Source organism: Neodiprion pinetum, chromosome 2 (genome assembly GCF_021155775.2).
Source record: "Neodiprion pinetum isolate iyNeoPine1 chromosome 2, iyNeoPine1.2, whole genome shotgun sequence".
NCBI classification, from domain to species: domain Eukaryota; kingdom Metazoa; phylum Arthropoda; class Insecta; order Hymenoptera; family Diprionidae; genus Neodiprion; species Neodiprion pinetum.
In genome coordinates this window covers 24,890,607-24,915,735 of record NC_060233.1, presented here as the reverse complement: position 1 = coordinate 24,915,735, position 25,129 = coordinate 24,890,607, and the positions used below count along the sequence as shown (strand labels likewise).

The following is a 25,129-nucleotide window of genomic DNA, read 5'->3' as shown; positions in this document are numbered from 1 at the left end:
CCAGTTGATGCAGACTTTTTTCGGTTGTGAATAGGGTTTGAGATTGAAAATAACTTATCATTTCATCTCACAGTCAGCAATTTATTCAAAATGAAAAGAAACAACAATCAGCGTGGCACATGATTATAACACGAGGTATTTATTTCAACTGCCTCTTGGTCACTACACATTTAGTCGGGCCACCGAGGATTTCCGAGCAAACTTCGGATCCGTTGCGCGCGCCGCTCCGGCGTCTGTTGCGACAGCTGTTAAAGTTAGATATGAAAAACAGTTTTCTACTTTATCTTAACATATCCTACCAAAGAGACTCAGCCCTGGGTCATTTTCCGTTAGAACTGGGATATGAAGTGGATGCAGTGATAGTCGGCAGTATTAGCAATTAGAGAGTGTTTTATGGTGACATAATTGACGATGGCTTACCATTCAATTTTCCTGACACACCAACTTCCATTAGGTCGATTCTCTTTATTACAACATGGTTACACAATGTTTTCAGTATCCATCAAGAAACTGACAACCACGGTTCCAGTCTAACTAATATCAGTGTATAACAGGAATGCCGAAAACTGACTAATAATATAGGTAATTTATAAGAAGTAAATTCTGTGTCGATACAATAATCTGTATCGTTGAGTCACCCCTATGTCAAAAGACTCACAATCAGTCGAATTTCACGCCAAGTACATTGAAAGCAAATTTTAAGTTTCCGCGCGAGCCGACTCATTCTCCTCACCGCGATGGCAAGTCTACGACCTGTACGCCGAGAATATTATCACATTTCTCCCCTTTCACAATTTACTGGTCACATTCGAGAATTTTATGCAGGATTTGGGTTTGAAGAGTTTTTATTTAAGCTCCATTTCAATGCAATCAGTGAATGGAGAGCCGAGATGTATAATTTATTTCACACCTAACCTCTTAAAATTGTTATTTATATTTAAACTTATAGTAGTACCTTCTAATGAATTTTTTTTTCAACACGTGCACGAAATAGGCCCTTTTTGTCGTATATAAAGTGGTACGTGTGGATTTTCGTGACGTGAGAACATATATGAGTGAGGAATTCCGTTAGGGTTTTTCTCCTGTCAAAATTGACCTTCTCCGACGAATGCCTCACCCTAAAGTGGGTGGGAAATTGCTCATTCCGAGCGTAGACTTGATTACCTGCTTAGACAGGAGGAATCACCAAAACAGTATAACTGAATGATTTTGTTTATCAATCACTATTCTTATGATTAACCCTAGTCACTTACATGGAGTCCAGTTGACCGCACAACCTACTTTAAGGTGCAATTTTAAAGTCAGTGTGCTTTAATCAGGGTTGTTTATGTAAGTAAAATGAAGAATGATTGAAAAACGTCGGGGTCTCAGAGACCCCATGTAAGTAATGTGGAAGTTTCCATAGGTTTAAGTGACTAGAGTTGATTTATATAAGTGAAATCAAATACGAAACGTAATTATTTTATTTTGTCCTATGTGTACGAAAAAGGGCCTGTACATGCATTTGTTGCAAAAAGCACGGTGTGTAACAGGGGGGGGTAAGGCAATCACTTGAGTATGATGATTCTGTACTAGGCTTTATCTCGGGTGCCGAAGGTCGAAATTGTGCACAATCATTTGACCCTCGGTAGAAATAACCCATTTACCTCCTTGTTGCACAATGTACTATTAGGCTCTGGTTAAACAACCATTTCAAAATTATTCGACTTGTTTGTTTTAATTGATTAAATACTATAATTTTCGTCCTTATTTATAGTTACGCTCATTGGCGTTAAATTATATTGATCACCGAAATTTTGATTGATTGCAGGAATACGGTTATTCGATATTACGTCTAATGATCGTATAGAATCAACCAATGTCAAACAGGCTTTTTTATCACTCGGTGCAATTTTTGCGCCGTAATATTCATGCATTGTATATGAAAATTGATGTCAGTGATGTTTAACAATGTATCATCATTTCTTACATTTAAAAACCTTTCAAAACTCGCTGTGATTTTCTTTCCATCCGTTCATTCGCGTCATATGTGACGAAGTTGACGGATTGTTTATGAAATTGAATTGTGTTCCGCACTACCACCTTATCGATCAAATATAGCGTGATCGACACGCACTCTCGTTTCTGTCTCTGTAAACTTTTCAGATCGGTGTAACCAAAGAGGATATGATAGAGACAAAGTGGAAGCTGCCATAAGGCGCCAATGTATGTCGCTTGTGGCTTGCTCTTTAGCGCCCCAAGTGAGTCGGATGGTATATTAGTTCCCCATACCACCCAACGTACCGATCAATTTGAATTGAAGTTTGTGGTAAAAAAAAAAAATGCTGGCATGGATATGATGGACATGATATGACTGACAACCGGCGTTAAAAATTAAGTTTGACGTTTATTTGTATGGAAATCATATCACTAAACTTGATAATGTAGCAATTGAATTGTTAGGAAAATACACAAAAATCATAAAAGTATGATACAAATATCAACTGTATTCACATTACTATCATATTCCCAGCGTTTACATGATTTTTACTTTTCACAGTGTCTACAGGGTTCACAATTTAGGAAATATTTTAGCCTACAACATATACAATATTTACGATATCTACACTTCAATAATCTATATTTGTGGCTGTTTATCAATCCACATTAATATGTACACTTGGGGACAATGAATCTGAGACGGCTAATTTTTTACACTAGACAGTTATGTTGGCAACACAGAGAAACATACAGCGCCGTATTCGGCCGAGCGCGAAACTAATTTAATCTCAATAAACATAACATAACCCATGAACGTCGAATCTAACCTTAGAATACGTGCCAATCTAACAAGTCATCATCCCTAGTATTTTATTATTTTGATTTTACCCACTATCCAGTGAGTAGTAACTACTATGAAGTATATCACGATGATCTAGTTTTTTTTGTTTGTTTTATTGAATAATTCAAGTAGTAAACTATTTGTCACCATCGACGAAGAAGAGTATATTTAAGATTCATCAGTTGCTTGGAAAAGCCTGGAACGGAAAATTAATTCCTAATACTCTAATCCGTATAAATACTTTCTCAGTGGTTTAAAAAACGGCTCTTTTTATTTAGAGTACAAAAAATATCACATTGAACTAACCAGATGTTATGTCCGGCGTACCACGAGTCTCTTTGGAGACGTGGGTTCGAATCCCACCGCTGCCACCAATATCGCGTTCGTGAATGGGATTTACTCCCGAGCGGTAGGAATAAACTGGTTGGGCTTCACTTTTACGTGCTAGGACAACCGGAAATTAGGTAGAGGGTTGAATGACGTTGGGTTTGTTTGAGATACCAATTATATTTATTTATTGAGAGGAAGTTGAGATAGGGGTAAGAACGAAGTGTGTTCTACAAAGCTATATAAGAAGTCTAGATCTGACGTTGTTGAGAGTTAGAATACGAGTATCTCCAGAGACGAAACGTATGGATGTAGAAAAGGTGCGAAGATGCTGAAGGAAGGGAATAGAATAAGATGAGTAAGGGCGATAGTGAGTAGCGTAAGGCTAGGTAGAGTTAAGAGGACAGGACAGAGATCATGATATTAATATAAGAACTGTGGGAGAGTTAGCGAGCAGGAAAAATAGAGAGAGGTGGTGGTTCGCCGGACGTAACACCGACATTAATAAAAAATAGAAAAGATTACAGAAAAAATTTAAAAGATAAATATAACAACTCTACCTATGATGGTTCGAAGCCTGGCTGTGAAAATAGAAAGATTTTATTTCTAAGCACTATATCTTTGCGTTTTTCGATAGGTTTTTCAAGAATACACGACGAACAAGAATAACATGAATATCTGTTCCTTTCAGAATATTCCAATTTGATTGTCCACGCTAGTGGACAGGCACTCATTGTCAGTATAATTGGTGTGAGCCATGTACTCCGAAATTAGATCTGTAAATTGTCCAAACCACGTCACTTTTTAATCACTTTTTTGTCACTAAATAGTCACCTTTCGAATATTTGTAGTTATTTTTGTCACTTTTTCTAACGAAGCAGACCTCTTATGAGCCCTGCTGTTCTCACTTTCTTATTTTTTTTTTTTAACGAAATGCACCTTTAAGGACGTTTCCTACCGAGCTCGCGCGGGAACTTTGGCTTCCCGTGCGACTCAAGCCAGGCGGCCAAGGGGAAGAGTGGGCGGGACTTAAGTCTATGCCCCTCGCGTGCTATGGCCCCCCACTCTGCACTCCATTGGGACCAGGCCGCTTGCACTTGAACGTTCTGACGTTCGAGGAATATAACTGGAAGCCCGTATGAGTTTCGCGTGGTTGATGAATAATAATAAGTTACAGAAATCATTGAATAATCTTCGAGTTTTCAAGAGATCTATTGCATAACTCGTTGCAGTAAAGTGAAAAATATTACAAGAGAAATTACCCGAAACAGCAGTTAGCTAATTCATGACTAAATACTAGGGATGGGCGATATCAAGCAAACGAACGATTCTCAGAATCGATTCGAATTGATTTTGGAAAAATCGATTCGTCCAAAAAATCGGATACAAAAGATTGATCTTCAGAAGATTGATGGTTATTTTTACTTTTTAGTTTAACTGAAAACCTGTAGCTATATTGGAGATTAAAAATCGTGTCACACAAATGTAGTACTTATTCAACAGTTCTGATATTTAACAATAGTTTGCTTTGGGTCATATTTGTTTATCACAGCAATAGTTTTCATATACATATTACACAAATCCAGCCGACTAAGTGGGAAGCTTTTTTTATTAGTTGTGATATTAGATTTATTCAGCGCTAGAAATTGGTCGATTCTTTTGTATTCTCAAACCTATATTATCCATAAAATACAGAATGCCAAAATAGACTTTCAAAACTTTTTTTAATTGAAGATTTAAGAACCTAATCCGATCCTTGCAGACTTGGAATCGATTCTAGAAAAAATCGATTAGTAAAGTATCAATACAAAAGATCTATTTTCTCGACCCAAAAGTTCGATTCTTGAGTGGATCGATCTAGAATCGCGCATCCCTAATAAATACATTGCCATCAATGACCCAGGTCTCACCACGTGGAGGTCGCTGCGATGAAGAGACCCACCCTATCCCGTCCCAATCCCAACTTCCCAACCATGCTAGGAAAAATCAAAAGTGTTACATACATCGATAGATATTCAAAAGAAAGCGTAGAGTTTTTCATCAACCTACCGGCTTCGAAAGAACCTCACATCTTACAATATAGTGTGAACCATGAATTTCTAACCAAGGTTCTGATGACTAGGCAGATTGAAGTAAATAATTCGCTATCCGAAAATCACCGATGGACCTCCATCGTTCATGTAGTTTGGCAGATACAGCTCCGGACGGACACACGTTTTAAGAAAAAAACACATGAATGCATATTGTGTGAACCATGGCCTTCTAATCAAGGTTTTGACTGACTAGGCAGGTTGAAGTAAGCCACTGGCTAAAACCAATATCCGAATTCCGAGTTTTCAAGATGCCGAAAAATTCCGCAGAGTGCTAAACGTGGTTTTAGATTTTTATAAAATATGGGACACATAAACTGTAATCAAGTTGTTACTGGGTGTATCGGCTGCTCCGAGTCCTGCTTAGCGACCTGTCGCGCTGGGTGATAATTCTGGAATGAACACTCGCGCTGAGCGCTCCGATTTTTAGTTTGATCGCTTCGATTGCCGGTGGCGTTCTCTGCGCGCGGGATGTATTTGTCGCGCGCTTACCACATTTCAATAGTGTACGTACATGTAGTTTTATTCTTCGGACACATCCATCGAGACAACCCCGAACTTTGAATGCGAGTATTTGAGTGACACGGGCATCTTTGCGTTCTGTCTTTCAGAACAGCCCGTTGCACATTACGGTCATTCCTTGTACCGTGCCTTGGGGTTCAGTCATCCTTCAGGGCATTACCCCCGCCGTCTAGGGGATACATGCTTTTCATTTTCCGGGTTGCCTGAATTCATAATTGACTCGTAGATATAATAGTTACGTCCCACGGCCCGGGTCACGATACAGTCGACAACACAAGTTTTATTCCTCAAAAGTAATATGCCAAATATGATACACATATTTTACTGTTTGCAATAAACAAGTGCTAAGTTGTACGCAAGTTGTGTCGATTTTACGAATGTAAATGCTGTAATGGAACATACACACTACTTACTGCTTGTGAGATTCCCCTGGTTAATAATCAGTTAAGGTCACTTACAAGTAGGTTATTGTTTTGGGTAGATGTATTATTGAAGTATACCGCGATTTTATCAAGTATACACATTATGTGTCATGACTCCTGAACGTTTTTTGCACTCAGCTATCTGTCTGTCATGAGATGATGACCAAAATTCAATCAGTATCCGATATTTTTAGTGCGTTGAGTGTGCCTGGTTGTTATGGTCGGTCAGATATGCAGCATTCCGAGTGCCTCTCTCGCAACGTTATTTTTTGGATTTCTCCGGAAACTTCACCTGAGAACCGCAGCTACTTGTATGGCCAAGCATAGGTTGCTTTCCCATCTACTCTTCTTACATCTGCGTGTTGATATCATTGCGGACTTCCCTCTTGGCGCCGTAGAAACTTCAAAAATAAAAAAAAAAAAACTCCAAACCATAACTCATTTGCATGCCTCCACAGTGTTCGTTTTAGAGTTTCGGTTGCGTGACACTGATCCTGGAGCTCTAAGTTCAATTACAAGTAGGCTGAATACATTTCAAATCATGCAGGCCAGTGAAGGTAATTTTTTTCCGCTGACTCCACTGGTCTGCATGATTTAAAATGGATTCAGCCAGTAATATCTTGGATGGCTTATTTTCTAGTTCTCTCTAGGGCTTGGAGAGCTGTTTGAAATGGGCACCGCAAAATGCCACGTTACAACTAATGCTCATATACGACTGTATCCATCCGTATATACTATAGGTTACTCAGAACTATCGCCTCACAGGCTATGTATATACGTCACACACATAAAGTTATCCTCTCCTATCTGGTCTTAAAAATTTGTAAAAATGTTTGAAACCTATTAATTAAAGACTTAATTTTGAGCTCTACCACCTTTTGTGTGTGTATGTGTGTAGCGTTACAAAGTTCATCCTCATTCCAAAAACCAAGAGAAGGTGGTTCCGTTTTTACACGGAACCTCAGACTTGTCGTGTTGGACAACTTCAAAGCTCTAGCTCCCTAAAACTTTGTCTCAAATTCCTGAAATCTTAACCCTTTGCGGCACAGTGTCTCATATTACATGAGACACCACTTTTGAATCGGTTATTCAAGAATATTTTTGAGACATCACTGTTATTTTTTGTATGATTTTACTTCTAACAAAGGCATTGTGAGATGCCAATATAATTGGGGGAAAGTTGCGGGGACTAGAATAGTGGAACTCGGTAATCGTGAATTTTCGGGGTCGCTCAAAACGAATCCGACGTCAAAATGTCAAAATTTAAAATAGTGGATCCAATATGGCAGTCGGAAAATATAAAAATTGATCACATTGGTTTGAAATTGGTTGCTCCGGGGGTTTTCGGGGTTGCCGAAAACGAATTCGACGTCAGAATGGCAAAATTCAAGATGGCGGATCCGATATGGTGGACTGAAAATATGAAAACAGATCTGATTTGCTTGAAATTTGTCACAATGGAGTTGCCGGGGTCGCTGACAACGAATCCCACGTCAGAATTGTCACATTCAGAATAGCGAATCCAAAATAGCGTATTGAAACCATGAAAACTAATCTAATTTTCTTAAAATTTGTCACTCAGTGATTTTCGAGGTCGATGAAAACGGATGCAATGTCAAAATTACAAAATTCAATATGTGAAATGCATTTTGTGGATTTTGCAATTAAATTTTGTCATTTTCCACAATTCACAAAATGCTTGGATGAATCTCGCATGGTGAAGGATGCATTGGGATGAAGGAAGTTGCCATTACGATCTTATATTCATTATATCAATAACCTCAAAAACCCTTAAGTAGCAAATTTCTAGAAAGGCCGGTCAATTTTTCTATTCTTTAACCACCAAAATGAATCCGCTATATCGGGTTTTGTCATTCTGAATTCAGATTCGTTATCAGTGTTTCCAAAATCCTTGCGGAACAAGTTTCAAGCAAATCAGATAAATTTTCATATTCTCTGTCCGCCATGTTGGATTTATTATCTTTGATGCCATGATTCTGATAACGGATAATCGTATTTGGTGAACTAAAAAATTCCCAAGTTCTTCGAGCCATTCCGATCACCTTTACATTTTCAGTCCGCCATATTCGATCGGCGATTTTAAATTTTGAAAATTTCTCAGATCTGACCCCATTTTTGAAATCAGTAACCTTGAGAACCCATGTATGCCTTAATGGGTTACCTTACGTATTGAAATCTGCTCAGCATCAGTTCTATTACATAGTTGGATTGTTGTTTTTTATCTGTATTCACCATTGTTGATGCAAATAACATGGGTGGATATTTTTTAAACAGTTTTATCCCCGTTTTTCACATTTGTTTGAGACGTACGACCAATTCATGTTTAAGAGTTTTCCTTGCTAAGATTAAATGTATTGGATGTATTGGCGTTTGTTGTTCTAAATGTAATGATATTCTTGCAGGACGTTGATACGATATATTTATCCCACGACACACGAGAGCTCAATCTGAGGGACTTCGATCACCTGGAGCAAAAAGATTTGGTGCCAATTATTTCAGCATTAGAATACAATACGTGGTTCACTAAGCTAAGAGCCTCCCATATAAAACTAAGTCATGAACACTTGGAAAGACTATTGCATGTCATGCGAAGATCTCTGTCGATTCAAGAAATTTATTTAGACAATCTAGGATTCAAGTGGTAGGTATAATAATAAAAGATCATCATAAAATATATCACACAGCAAACATTAACAGATAACATTTCTGTAACTGCTAAAATTCGATCAAAATTTGGAAAAACTTACCTGCTCTATCGGCATGATAGTGAAAAAGGAAATTTTTACCGAGTCTAATCCATATACGTGACATTCCATACCAACTCAACTAGGGTCTCAATTTGTAATTCAGTTGAAGGTTTTCTAGGTGAGGGTAGCACATCTAACCCCTCTAACACGAAGGGGCTCAGACATTCGTCTCGCCGATTTGACTGAAACTCACGGTACATAATGTTCATGCCAAGGATGATGATAGGTCAGTGCAATAAAGCGCGCTATTCAGTCGTTTCAGAGTTACTCAGTTTGGAAAACGTGACCGCTGTTATATCCGTGAAACGATTTCGAGGCAACAAACAAAGTCGTACAACGAAAGTTGATCAATCAGTATTTTATAATTATGTTACACTAAAAACATCAATTTTTTGTATTTGCAATATTTCACGTTTTTAATCCGTACTTCACTTTATCATTGGGTATCTTGAAAACTATTTACATACAGAATAAAGTCGTGAAAATTGAAAATTGACCATTTTTTTAACGGATAAGGTAAATTTTTATGCGCGACATAAAATAAAAAAATGTTACAGTTTTACGCATGTAGCCGCTAGCACTTTTTCCAAACCGAGTAACTCTAAAACGACTGAAAAGCGCATCTTATGGTGCTGGCCTATTATCGCCCTTGGGATGAACATTATGTACCGTGAGATTGAATCAAATCGGTGAGACGAACCTCTGAACCTCCCTTGTCAGTTTTATCACGCGGTTGAAGATCAATCCGACGACCTGCCGTCACTATGATTTGTTTTACGTAATAATCCCATCAACACAACTCGCTAGTGATGAAATGTTTGCTGGTTCTGTTAGTAAAAATTTATCGATTTGCTTGACATAGAAAATGCTAATATTTTGGATTCATCTTAAGATCCGTTTAATATTTTCAGGGACTTTGCTCACAAATTATCAATAGCGTTGATATCCAACACCAATACTATGTTACATACAATTGACTTGTCAAATAATATGATAGAAGATAAAGGTGAGTCTAAGCTTTGAATATTGAATAAAAACATGTCGCTATCACATATGTCTTATATATTTTTCATTATTTACGCATTTTTTCACGCTAAGCTATTCAAACATTCATTGCTTTGCAAATAATTATTTACTTTTTGTTCTCACAGTTTTTTTATATTTGTCGCGTGCAATCATAATTCATCAAATAATTGATACAAATCCAGTCGTTTAATTTCTACTGTAGGCTTATTTGTATTAATATTATATGGCGTGAATATTGCATACGTTGAGTAAAAATTCTATACTTGAAATGTAACATGGAATTTGTTATAATATACATATATTTTTTTTATGAAATATTATAGACTTTATTAAATTATAGACCGCTTTTTATAAATGGTGTGTTCATACTTTTATAGGAGCCTCTAGTTTGTGTGGGATAATTGCCAAATTGATGCAAGGTGTGCACAAAACTTAACGTAACTAATTATTATTTATATCACAGTAGTTTTCCGAAGTTTTTTTACCCTCTTCTTACTCTTTAATCTATTATTTTTAGCTAAGAAATTTTTTTTTCACGCATGTAACAAGAGTAATTTTCTCAGAGACGATTATTGTACCTTGATGTAAATTTTTTATTTAAATTCTGTAATTCGTTTGGAACTGTCCGGTTCACGGACCGTTACAGAATTCTTCTGAGAATTCTAGTTTCTCAGAAAATGTCGGAAAAAATTTTAGAAAAAAAATTTCCACCAAGGTCGGACCGAGAGAATGCTTGCAGCGAAAATAAACTAATTTACATTGCCAGAAGCTGTGTTCCCTCTTATTTTAACAATTTTATGCTTTTCTTCAAAACGTGCCATTCTATATTGACTGTTGAATTATTTATAAGTATAATTATGCATCTTGATAAAGTTGATAATATTTGCTTTTATCTGAACCCGTCTTTTTGAATATAACTTTTTCAAGGTGCTACACACTTAAGTGGTCTCATGGGCAAATTGCCTAAAGGATTACAGAAGTTGAATCTTGCTCACTGCGGTTTGACGGGCAAAGGCATCAATCAAATTGCACATGCCTTGAGTCTGAACAGAAGCATGCCGAGCAGTCTTCAATACTTGAATCTTTCTGGAAACAGTTTGAAAGATGATGTCAATGTAAGTACGACATTTCCCATATTATATACTTTTACCAATTTTTTTCCCAACGAATCAGCTGTACATCTGTTGTAAATTAACTTTGAATGAAATGTACCGTTTGGATTCAAAGTTGAAAATGGAGCCAAAAATGATGAGAAAGTTTTTAGCTGTATTAATTCCACCGATGATGCCAAACTCGAACGAAACAATGTTCCTATTAAGAACTAGAAATGAATCTGAGCAAATTGGAATCACACAAACTAACAAGGCTAATAATCGCCGATTTCGGCGGATCTTATCCACATTGTATAGTCATCTCCTCTGTGTACGCCGGTGTCAGTTTTTACGACTAAAACCTCTTGGTTTTGGAAAATATTACCATTAAAGTTTAACGCACAGCTTGTTCTTGAACAGTCCCTGAACCTCAAAGTAGAAACAGTAATTAATGCACGTGAAATAAAAAATATGCATGGTCTATAAAAGTGATTCATCTCAATTAATTTTACTCCGTCGTTAAATTTAACTACGTGTCGAAGAATCGGGGCATAGTAAATCCGAATTCCATATTCTGATTCGCTTTTTACAATCCGTGATGTTTATATTCTGTGAGATTAGAAAATACCATAAAAACTGATCATCGGGGTTCGAACGAGAAAGTACGAGTAGGAATATAAAATTGATATATGAAAGTGGCGACGTGTTGGAGAAATTCGTTAGGGAGAATGCCTGGTTAATTATTCGCGCATGCGCATTAAGGGCATGTAGTACTCCTATCTTTACCGTCAGAGCAAACTCACTCTTATTTTTTATGTATTCAATCAACAATCAACAAATGAACGGACCGGAAACGGCTCAAATTTCGAAGGTGTATCGTTCTTTCGTCGCGGGATTTAGGAAAGTTACTAATATCTCGACAATCATCAAAAAATGTGTGGTTTCTTGAGATGTTTTACGATTTTCACAGTTTCTGCATTTCTAGGGCGATAAAGTGCATGGAGAAGATACTTTCTGACACTCTGGAAAGAATGCGGGGTAAAATGAGCTATCGTAAGACTATTTTCTTGTAATATTAAGGTCAGCGAACGAGAACTACTAATTATAATAATTTTGTTCCTCTTCTCCGCCCGTCGTCCTAACTTGAATTTACATTCAGGGGTCACCCCTGAACATGTTCCAACAAGAAAATCAATTCTGTAGAAGATTGCATTATGAACCTACTTTTTCTGCACTGCTTTTTGGACTAAATCTGCACGGTTTACCGCTAGATAAGTTGGACACATTTTCGCGTGTCTATTGCCCTCATTTTCCAGCAACCAAATGGTCTGCTATTTTTACTACACGACTCAGAATATCATTCCCTGCTGGAACACCAAAAAATAGCCTTTATGAAATGACGTTCTTCAATTGATTTTTTTGAACCCTTTGCACTCGTCATGCTGCGCTCTCCAGCGTTGGACGCTAAACAGACTTCCGAATAAATTAGCAGCGATGTTAAGAGAGTACGATAAAATGGAAAATTTTGCTCATAAAGTGACGTAAGTCAAAGTGCCACCAGCTCTCCGCCTACAGGTTTCTTGATTGAAGAAACGATTAGCTGAGTGTCTTTCATTCACGAAATTATTATAAGGCGTATTTATCGTCTGCTGATCTTAATATGGCATGAATATAGTCTCACGAAGGCTCATTTTACTCCTCATTCTTTCCAAAATAACAGAAAGTATCTCAACTGCGTGCTTTATGGACCCATAAATGTGGGAGACGCGAAAATAATAATACGTGTCAACCAATCACGTATTTTTTTGATGATTTTTGGGATATTGGTAACTTTTCTGAATTTCGCTACAAAAGAAGGATGCGCCTTCCAAATTTGAACCATTTCCATCAATTTTTTAATTTAATGTATAACAAATAAGGGTGAGTTTACGTGATCGATAAATTTACGAGTACTACATATTCTTAAGATTGTTGAAAAATCATGCACATGAAAATCTGATACTCTTACATAAAATCCGCAGTGATGAATGATACTGCGTTCTTCTATTTAAAATAAGCTTGGAGCGTTTGACTGCTTGTTGTAACCTTTAGCTTCAGCTTTATTATGACAAGCAGTCAACTCGTTATTCGAACCTCAATAAAGTCATTCAGGCAAATTTAACTAAATACGAGCCGGTATTTCTGGTCGGATAGACACAAGCCAAAAGAGTGATCTGTGCACGCGCGAGCAGTTACTCAGGCTTTCTATCTGGCAGACCTTTCAACTTGTCACTACTTGCAGTTTCCACTTTTGCTTAATTTTTCGTCAGCTAGTTTGATCTCCTTACTCTTTATTCCATGGTTCGAAATCTGAACAGTAGCGTAAGAGACGGTGACCCTAGAGTCCCTACGAAACAGAGTCCGGTCAATCGCTTTTACCTTGGCAGCCATTTTCTTGCTAATCGAAATTATGGGAAGTTTTGAAAATGTACAAGTAGGTAGAAATCTTGTTGCTAACTAATGAACGTATTCGAACGAACCTAACATTGTAATGTGTTTATCATATAACCTATCTACTTATACGTGTTGCAAACTTCCCACAATTTCAGTTCGCAAGAAAATGGCGGTCAAAGTAAAAGCAATTGACCGCACCATGGAGACTAGAGTACAAGAGTCCGATCTTCGTACATTTGTTCCGGCATCAAAAATCCGTACAATAAGGCTTGCGCTGGCTGACGTTGAACAGCGCTGATATCGCAAATATCCGACGAGTGGTGGGGAGTTGAGATCGAGACGGGTAAAAACACACACGAGAGCAAGAATGAGACACTTTTAGTTTTTAAGTGATCTTTCTCCCAACAACTCTATTCAATGAAAAAATTAATATTGAGGCTGTCATGTTCTTTCATGAAGCCGTCTTCGCTAAAAATTTATAATAAGTTTGTGAGGTTATGTTGATCCTCAACCTCTACTTATTTTTTTAATAAAGATACTCAATTAAAAAGCATTATATTTTTGCTATCTTTTCTAAGTGATACGCGATCAATTTAATTTCCTACTTCAATATAATGACTATAATTAACACTTTTTCCACAATAATTAACACGGGCACGCATGCTTGACGATATTCCCTTTCAGGTGAGGGGCAATTCGATTTCGGTCATGATCGATGTTTATATACATATATATAGTCAATTCTTACTAAGTTCACTTTGGAACTTTACGATGACAACGCTGCTTTTGATGAAATCTAAAACTACTAAACGATAAATTTTCGAGGACGATTTTTTCATATGCTCCTCAATAGAGATCGGACTCCTGTACTCTAGTCTCCATGGACCGCGCTCTGTTTTGTAGACATCACGGTTTTCTACACAAGTCTAGGCACTTCGTCTCTAAAAGCCTAATGGAAGTGAAACCGACGTTGTGAACTTTTGCCGCTAGCGCTAGTGGGGGGGAGGCCAATGCATCTGTATTGGTAGGGGCACTTATTAGGGATGCATTTGTAGTAATCGGCTTCCGAGATTGCAGCGCTCCGGTCTTTGGTGCACAAATTAAGAAAGATAGGCTTCAAAATGGTTACGCGACGTTCAATGCTAACGAGATTGGAGTGTCCAGATCTGTGTAGAAAACCGTGTTAGAGATTGTAGGCAAGGTCCCTAGATTAGACAGGTCAAGACACGCATGGCAAAAAAATTAGTGAGAATGCGCCAAAAATTTCGTATGACAATGGATGCTTTCCATTTAGAGCACAATATGACACGGTGTAAACATTTCTGGTCTCTAAATGGAACGCACCCGGTGTGGTTCTGATTCCTGATCTGTCACAATGATTAATCTCAAAATATATACGGGCTTCTATTTATTTCGGGAACGTCAGGACACTAAGGGCGCAACTGGTTAATGCTTAACCTTAAAAAATTGAGCAAGATTGGTCAAAATTGGTTAATGCGGTAATGCGAGTTTCATATTTTTTGGGCGAACGCGCATAGAACATTTTTGCCCACGTTATAGTGAGAAAAACTGGAACACGCGTGTCTTGTGACCTGTCTAATCTAGGGACCTTGATTTTAGGTGACCCCAACTGCAGCGCCGCACTCACTCACGCAAACTACTAGCAGTGTCTCGTGCAGCCCCCTGACACAAGCTGCTAAAAGTGGTTCGCATAATGTCCTTCGATTCTGCCGCCAATCTCCACCACTAGTGGCGCTAGTAGTTGTCTGACGAGCTTGCGCGCGGTCAGCGAGGGCAGCGAGCACGGTCTAACATACAGGTCTGGAAACTCTGGTGGTGGGGGGCGACTCACTTGTTGAGTCCGCTTTCAATAATTCTTAGATTGGCCGCAAGGGTCGCTGTAACCTTGTAGGGTCACCCCCACCCGTGTCACCTGTGAGCGACAGAGATAGAAAAAATTTCTCTCAGTTGGCGCAAGCGCGCTACAGCCTAACCGGCCCTATTAGATAGTAGCGACGCAGTGCCAAATTGATTCAATATGTGAGTTACTCCTAGCCACGGTCTTACTACGGAGTTTTCAGACCGGAAGTCTACTAGCGCCACGTAGAGAAACTAAAAAACGGGGACAAAACGCGTACAATTTTTTAGTATACGAGCAGTGGTAAGTGTCAGGGGGCTGGTCTCGTGTATACATGTATAAACAACGCCTCAAACTTCAATGGCTCCGGTCGGTAAAAATTCTATTGCTGACTTACACAGAGCAGATCACTAAAAAATACAGATAATCCGTTACTATCATACAAGATGGGCTCCTTGTAAGATGTCATGCATTTGGGATTAGGTTTTAGAATTACACCTTTAAAAATCCTAGAAATATGGAATTTTTAACCCGATTCTATTGTCTTTGAGCAAAAATCTTAAGATCGGGGGAGCAAAAAATAATAGAGTTAGACAATTAGGTCACGTTCTAATCATAAAATATTTCCTCAAACTGCGTATTTGTTATTGTTACCTGGTGTTATTCTAATCTACTCAGAATCATTTCTATTAAATCATTGAGATGCTATTTTTGTTGTTTACTTATCATTGACCCGAACGACATTGCTGAAGATTTTACAAAAATGATTTTTTTCTCTTTTTCTGACTTCCGATACAAATGTTACAGCTTGTTTTTCCTTCACGAGTATGGTTCGGCCAAAAATGGATAATATTTTCAATTTTTATTGCGAGATAATCGTACCTACATCGAGTATTATCAAATCACTATATTGCTAAGCTACGAATGTCTCTTTGAAACGCAAAACTGGAAAATACTAGAATTATAAATAAAAGCTTAGATATTGATGCTTCGTTTCAAATTGCTTCAAAATGGTTAAAAATGTAGTAGATTGGTTCGATTTCATTCCAACCTGGTTAAGATTGTTCAAGAAATTATCTCGTAAAAAAATTAATAGAAACTATCTAGACCTGAGCAACTAATCTCCTTGAATTGCACGTCGCCGTAAACTCGTATGCTTTGAAAATGCTCGACCTGGCTTCAATTGTCAGAGGTCACTATGTATGCACAATTCTATGCAACCACATTTTCAAAGTTAGTAATAGTAAGAATTTCTTTTACAGAATTTGTGCAACTTCTTGGCACAACCAAATAGCTTAACCCATTTAGACCTCAGCGGCACGGATACTACGTTAGAATGTGTAAGTTGCAATCACACACAACAGACTCTTTGTATCTTTATACTAAGGCATATTAATTATTTAAGCTAGAGCTTCTACAAGAATTGTAACGTTAGACACATTTACATGGTTTCATTATATTTAGACACGTTTCTAGTTTACTCGTACACGAAATTGCAATAATTTAACAGCTGTGTGTCATTCCTAAATAATATTATATGGTAAGAAATTTGAAGATTCATCGTATTTGTTGCTATAATTTTTTTGATGAACACATTCATTTTTATTTTTTGAACACATTTTTGTATGTTAAAAAGTGTTTTGTGTGTAAAAATTGAATTTGTTTATCAATTTTCAGTTATTCGGCGCATTGTTGCGAGGTTGCGCAACAAATCTCGTGCATTTAAATGTAGCACGAAATTCGTTTTCGAGCAAAAAGACTAAGGAAATACCGCCAAGCTTTAAGCAGTTTTTCACGGCAACGTTATCATTAAAATACATGAATATTTCATTTTGTAAACTACCTTTAGAAGGATTGAAGAATTTATTGCTTGGCTTGGCTTGCAATGAAAGCACAGTCGAATTGGAGCTGGATATGAGTGGAAATAATTTAGGTTCGATGGGTGCCCATGTTCTCGAATCGTGTATTCATGGTGTGCGATGTATATCGTCATTGGATATCTCGGACAGCAGTAAGTGTCTGCCTAAAAGCCATTTCAATATCTATTACAAAGTTTATATTGCTTCGTGCACAGCGAACGATGATCTGTTGCCTTAACCCTTTGCGGCACAGCGTCTCATATACATATTTTGAATCGGTTATTCAAGATGTACATTCAATTTTTCGCGGATCAAATATAGTGGACTTAAAATATAAAAATTCATTCATTTTCCTTAAAATACTTGGGGGTTTTCGGGGTCGTTTAAAACGAATCCAACGTCAGAATTGTGAAATTCGAAATGGTGGATCCAGTTGGATTTTGTGACCCAAAAATTCTCTCAGTGTGCATTTTCGAGCCATTCCCATCACTTTCACATTTTCAGTCCGCCATAGTAAATCAGCCATTTGGAATATTGAAAATTTCTCAGATCGGACCACATTTTTGCAATCAGCGACCTTGAGAACCCTTGTATACCCAGTTGCAATTCATTTGACTGCAAGAAAAAATGTATGTTCTCTCTAATTCGTGACTAGTTGAGTTTCAACGTCGTTTATAGATTTTTTCATCGAAAATACCTTTTTTCTAATTTCTCATTGGTCAATTTCACAGGTTCAATGGTATGAGAAATTTTGCACGCATGACTGACTGCCGGAGTATTTTTATTAATTTCTACCGTATTACTGGGTGTGAAAAATTATTTGAGATTTCATACAACCTTTTCGAGAAATTATGGCAAAAATGAACTATATTTTTAGACAATTCAAAGAAGGTAATCTGTTTGATTTCTCTGAGGCATTCAAAAAATTTCCAGAGAGTGTGCAACAACTCGTATTCTTTTATAACTTTATTTTCAATTGAAAATTTGCAAAAAAAACTCCAGAGTTTTTGTCTTCCTAATTATTTCTGACTAAGTCGATTTAGAGTTGAAAATCGATTCAATACTCATATTTTTTTAGAACTTTTTTTTTAATATATATAATAATAATAACTTTATTTATTTATCAATACATTTACACTCCACCTTATCTCCTGCGCGTAAAATTATAGTAATAAACAATAAACAATAATACTGCAGGTTATGGTGACTCATTTGTCCCCACCTGCTATCACTCAAAGCGGGATCCAACCCACCTGAGTGTAATATCCTGACTACACCTTATCCACTGAGGCACTTTTGTGCCTGAGTGTGGATGTCCGTGATATTTTTATAACGGCATTTTGGTAGAATTTTCACGCGAGTAACTCATGCTTTACCTCATACTATGTTCACTTCCCTATTTCATCTTATCTGATTCCATTTTCTTAATACACTCTTATTGTTATCATATGTCTTCGAATATCGCACGTATTCTATGTGTGCCCATTAGAGTGTTTCAAAAAAACCGACTATTTTTTTTTTTTTTGAAGAACATTGAAAAATCTTCCGAGTGTCCCTCAAAAATGACCTCGGTAAAGTATGAGCTCTTAATATTGATATTTAGAGGTGGCGATTCTCAATTTTCTATTTCCCATTTAAATAACATGGGAAAATTTTTTTTTTCAATTTAGAATTTTATTGCTCGAAAACGAATCAGTGTGAAGATATAAACAAAACATATTCTTGTAGAAAATTTTACGCTCTACAAAAAAGATCTGAATAAAGATTTGCGTAAGGTAAGTCGTTTCGGAGTTATCAGGCCTCAAACATCGAACCGTTTGAAATAATGATGTTATTAATTTATAAATGCTACAAACTGACTCATATCACTTAAATACACAATATTATTGATTTTAAAATTAAAACTATAGACTTCCAATGAAATGTTAATTAATAAATTTCATTAATTAACGATATGAGTCAGTTTTGTAGCATTTATAATTTAATAACATCATTATTTCAAACGGTTCAATGTTTGAGGCCTGATAACTCCGAAACGACTTACCTTACGCAAATCTTTATTCAGATCTTTTTTGTAGAACATAAAATTTCCTACAAGAATATGTTTTGTTTATATCTTCACACTGATTCGTTTTCGAGCAATAAAATTCTAAATTTAAAAAAAATTTTTTCCCATGTTATTTAAATGGGAAATAGAAAATTGAGAATCGCCACCTCTAAATAGCAATATTAAGAGCTCATACTTTACCGAAGTCATTTTTGAGGGACACTCACTTTTGCAACACTCTAGTGCCCATATCTATAATAGTTTTCTCCACTAATTCTTAATAACTTTACACATCACATTTCATCTTATATGTCTGAAAAAATCCGAGTTCTGGTGTTTCTGCCTAATTTCTGACGGGACCGCGTTATGAAAAATTGGAATGGATGTCCGACAGAATTAAAAGATTTTGAAGAAAAATTTTAAATACATTGTTTGGAATGCAGCTTTGACAAAACCTAGACATACCTGTGAAGTAGTTACAAGCGCAGAAAGCGAGTGATTTTCCATGAATGTGAAGTTTACGACGTAAAAAGCAACAGGTGTTGAAGAATAATATTTTCAGTGAAACTAGAACTTTTTATAAATTCCTAAGAATTATCAATGTTTTCTGTTAATCTGTCGAAATAATTTTTCTGCATAGAAATTAAAATATTTTTACAAAATTTCCGAAAGACATTAGTATTTGTAAGAAAACATTCAGAAAAACTTGACCTGCTTGATAGTTTTCCACCCAAAGTTTATTTTAGAAAGTGTTCCTTTGCCTAAAAACGCATGCTTTTGCAAACTTTTTTACTATGTAGTATAATTATATTACGTCGCCTCGTCCTCTAGGTCAAAAGGTAATAACGTTAGCTATTCGGTTTAATCCACAGTATTCAAAGCTTGCGGTGCTAATTTTTCCCGCTTGGAGGCGCTGCGCGCGCATCCGGAATTTCATAAAATTTTTCTGTGCGGTCCAGATCACACGTCCCCTACAACGCGAAACAAAATTGAAATTTGACTAATAAATGGGGTCAGATTCGGATAAATCTGAATATTGAAGCAGAAACTAGTCGCCGAGGGACCTAGATGAAGAAAGTGCGAAGCTGTGTCGAGCAGTAAAGGCTCTGAAGAGAAAAATGAAACGGCCTCATTCATCGAGCCTACGCCATGCTTCCCCTCAGGATCGCCGCCTTAAGAAGAGAAAACACAATAAAAGGCATGATTCAGAATCTCCTGACAGAGACGATGTTAAGCAACACTCGCGAGGCTCATCACATCCTAGTCGAAGGTGAAACTCCACCGAGCGATGGCCAAATATATTGAAACAAGGCCCATCGAAGAAAATAAATCACGACATTAAAAAAAAAAAATACTCGATAACCCAAAACTGTCAGCTGCTGAGGGCCCCACAAGTTAATCCAAAGGTCAAATCAGCAGTGAATGGTATCTTGTTGAGAGAAGACAGCTACCAAACGTTAGCGCCAAATAGGAACTCTCGCATTCCAAAGGAACCTAAGTTGTCTAAGCTGGATTTTAAAAATTATTGAATAGCGATAAAAAAATTATTAGATAAAGGAGCTGTCTCAAAATGTAAATCTACAAAAGTCCAATACATTTCACCCTACTTTTTAGTTGATAAACCAAACGGTGAAAAAAGATTTATACCTAATTTGAAAATATTCAATGAGCATATAATCCCTTCTCATTTCAAAATGGAGGATCGGAGAACGGCTACAAGTCTCATACTTGAAGATTGTTTCATGGTTTGCTTGGACTAAAAGGACGCGTATTTTTTAGTTCCTGTAGACAAACTCATAGAAAATACCTCAGATTCTACTTCAACGATGTTTGATACGAATTTACGTGTCTTCCATCCACACGCTGCACCGCTCCGTTCGTCTTCACGAAACTAAAGAAATCAGTCGTGCATAAATTAAGATCGGAGAATGTTATATCGGTGATATACCTAGAAAATCTCGTATTAATTGGTAGATCAGAAAAAGAATGCCTAATTAACTTTCAAGAGACTAGATCTCTATTAGAATCACTAGGATTCGTATTGTACCTTAAAAAATGTCAATTAAAGCCGTCAACTACTTTAAATTTCTTTGATTCATATGAAACTCGCCAGAAATGAAAGCTGAACTAACGGACAAGCAGAGACAAAGTATCTCAAGTTTATCGCAAAAAATTAGATACAACGAAAATTGTAAAATTAGGGAACTAGCTCAATTCTTCGGAATTTTAGCAGCAGCTTGCCCAGCCATAAAATACGGACCCTCCTACACTAAAGGACTAAAGACGCAAAAGTACATTGGCCGCTAGATATGTGGCCCTACCGCGGCGCTCGAGGAGAGGAAAATTCTCCGAAATGGCTAGTTGCTAATCGCTCCCACTGCTGGTACGTCGAAAGCTAGAGCCGTGCACGGTAGGGGGTGACAGTGCAGCACAGTTGGAAATGGACGCGCTGAGGTGGGGAATCCCGCATTTGCGTGTGAGACCTTGCGTGTGGAGGGGCATTCGCTCGCATGACCTTGTACTGAATGGCCATTTATCTAGCGACTACTGTATTTGGCATTACAAAGCTCAAACGACGACTTTGGTCAAATAATGAAACTACCAGCAAGTTCCTGTTATGCCAAACCTCGTTAAGAGAAGTAACTTTAAAATTGAAATTTTCTTTGACGCTTCAATGACAGGTTGGGGTATTTTTTGTGAAAAAGACGAGCACATTAACTTTATGGAACTGAAAGCTGCTTTTTATAGTCTAAAATGCTTTGCTGAAAAACTAATGTCATGTAAAATATTACTACGTATCGACTACACAACAGCAATACCATATATCAATAGAATGGGCATAACCCGATGAACCTTATCCTGGTTGTGGGGCGATTATCGGGAAGTCATTCGCACTAAGAGAAGTTTCAGATAGAGTAACACCGATGATACTGGCTTCTTTATTGTCGGTCGGTTTTCTGCAAGACCAGAGAGATGTGCCCATTCGGGGCCTCTGTAACCAGTGTTATCGAATTTGTTGCAAACGAATTTGAACATATTAAATCCTATAGTACTCTAAATAGTTATAGGTCCACATTATCACTTATAGTTATAAAATCGATAGGTAGCGACGCTCAAGTTACAAGACTTTTCAAAGGAGTCGCAGCTCTTAAGTCTCAAAAACCCAAGTATGATTACATATGAGAGCCGACACCAATTCTGAAATTATAACCTCTCTCTGGCCTTATGAAATAAATTGATCTCAAAGACTTAACAAGAATACTAGTTACCTTGCTATCCCTGATTACTGGTGAACAGGTCCAGACGGTACGCAAGATCAGCCTCAATAATATTGAAGAATCAGAAAATATATTTTACATTATGATCATGGAGAGAATAAAAACTTCTGGAGTAAACCGTTGGCAACCACTGCTTAAAGTACCTTACTTCAGGAACAAACCAGATCTCTGTACTGTGACAACTCTAAAATAATACTCGACGCTAACGAGATGTATCCGTCCTAAAGATGAAAAAAGATTATTTCTTACTATTAAAAGACCTCACCGTGCAGCAAAAATTGCAACCATCAGTCGATGGATCAAAGACACACCAGAGTAGGGCGGGGTAGACACGAGCTTATTTACAGCTCATAGTACAAGGCATGCATCAACGTTAACCGCATGCAGCAAAGGAGTCAATATCGAACCGATTAGAAAAACAACGGGTTGGAGTAAAGAGTCGGAAGTTTTTGTTAATAGAAACAGCTAATTTCACAAATTCCATAATTGACCCCATCGCGGAGCTTTAAAGTTATTGCAATATATATAAATATTAGACTGGGCCAAAAAAAACAAAGAATTTTTTTTTTAATGGTACTGTAAAACATTGTTCATGACGACAAATAAAAATTATCCTGAAAGTTTGAGCCCTTAATATTAATATTAAGGGGTGTATCGTTACAGCTATTGATTTTTTAACAGTTACCGCATTTTTTTTACCCAAAATCCGTCAATTATCAATCTGAAAAATTTTATCAATCCATATTTTTGAAGGAAATTAAATTTCCTACAAAAAGCTCTGTTACTAAATTGACGTAGATCGAGCCGTTTCCTTGTAATCGTGCCTTAAACATTGATTTGTTTTTTCAAATTTTTGTTTGAATTTTTGATTTTTGTAATTACCAGAATAATCAATATTTTCATAGATCAAACCATTATTTTTGTGGGAAATTTGATGCTCTACAAAAAAAGTCTCTTAACATTTTTCATGAAATTCACTCCTTTAAAAGTTATTCGACATTGAAATTGTATTCAAAAGTAATTAACCGTTGATTTTGCGTTTGACATAATTCTTTTCACTTGTTTGACAAATTTAAGACTTAAATATTAAAAATATTTTTTTTTTCTCGTCAGATGGCTAAATTTTTTTCAAAAAATCGATATTTATTACGATATTATCCAGCTAAAACCTTTCTTTATCTACATATTTTTGTTTTTACTGTATTTTACTAACTTAAATAGTAAAAAAAAAATCGGTTTCTCAAGTTATTTTTTTGTGTAGTTAGTGTAATTTTGTTTAGTGTAGTTATTAACTACAAAAAAATTAAAAAAAAAATATTAGCTAATAAATATATAAAGTTGTATATGTATATTATTTTAAAATAAATATACATAGATACTCGCAACAATTACACCTCTGCACAGCTACCTTTTGACCTAGAGGATGAGGCGACGGAATATAATTGAACAATCAAATGAATTTACGTAAGTTCGTTTGATTGTTGAATTATAAAGATATTGCATATTCATATTGCGGTGCTCTCTTTATTACGTTGAAACAAATCTTATAAATAGAACAACGAAGAAAAACAGGATTTAAAATACATTACGTATTTATTTCATTACGTTGTATGTATAGTTCGATAATAAAGACTGGTGTGGTCATGCTATTTGAGGATCGATGTGCCATGAACTAATCCATTCGAAAAACTAAAATCAATTCATTTACCGCAGATGATCATGCAAATAAAAATTTTTCAGCTTCATTTGCAATCAATGTGTTTCAGACATGGATGTCGATTTAGCACAAGTGATAACGGCAGTGAGCAAAAATAAATCCATCAAGCAGCTATACATGGGTCGAAATCTAGCTGGCATGAAAACTAAACATATTGCTGTTGTGATGGAAGCACTGGTAACCATGATTCAGGAAGACGATTGCGTATTGCAGGCGTTGCATTTACCGGATTCTAGATTAAAAAGTGATTTATTCAACTTGATTAACGCCTTGGGGAGTAACACATGCCTACACACGCTGGATATCAGTGGTAATCAGGTATGTACGAAGTATGAAACTTTTCAATGGGTCTGTTTTTGCCTTTTTTTCATTGCGAATTTTGGAAGATCGTATCCGAGTTTATCTGTAAACTGTTCTTCTACTTGGAGGATTTTGAAAATTACGAGAGTTATTTCCATTTTCAGATTACCGACAAAATAATAACTTCACAATACCGAATATTAATGTATCAATGAAACAAAAACGCCTGTAACTTTTCAATTATAGTGGTTGATGGAAAGACAAAAAAAAACTCATGATAGTTTCATATTATCTATCAATTTCAATGATAAAGTAGACAAAGAAAATTTTGTTGACGACGCCAGTGTTAGCTTTACGCTTGCTGCTTAAGGATGAATCAACAGTTTGAAAAAAAAAACCATTTAACAGGTCTCCAGTAGTACTAATCTCCACCAGAGATAAATCATCTACAATACTTTTAAGTTTATTTTATTCGCTATAGAAATCTCCAGAATAAGTATAAATTTACAGACAAGAATATATTTTTTTTAAATACGGTACCACAAATGGTTGTCAACAATTGTGTTTGTG

At 36.6% G+C, this 25,129-nt stretch overlaps 1 protein-coding gene across 2 annotated transcripts in view; it reads left to right on the top strand.

Moving 5' to 3' along the window:
• The window catches only part of LRR (Leucine-rich repeat), a 94,801-nt gene that overhangs the window by 14,303 nt on the left and 55,369 nt on the right, over positions 1-25,129 (top strand). For both annotated transcript variants that reach the window (XM_046609571.2, XM_046609570.2), the window contains exons 6-12: positions 8,606-8,844; positions 9,862-9,956; positions 10,354-10,395; positions 10,904-11,091; positions 16,621-16,698; positions 17,036-17,369; positions 24,309-24,577. In XM_046609571.2, the coding sequence (XP_046465527.1) occupies positions 8,606-8,844; positions 9,862-9,956; positions 10,354-10,395; positions 10,904-11,091; positions 16,621-16,698; positions 17,036-17,369; positions 24,309-24,577 (1,245 nt within the window). The remainder of the gene's footprint in view (positions 1-8,605; positions 8,845-9,861; positions 9,957-10,353; positions 10,396-10,903; positions 11,092-16,620; positions 16,699-17,035; positions 17,370-24,308; positions 24,578-25,129) is intronic.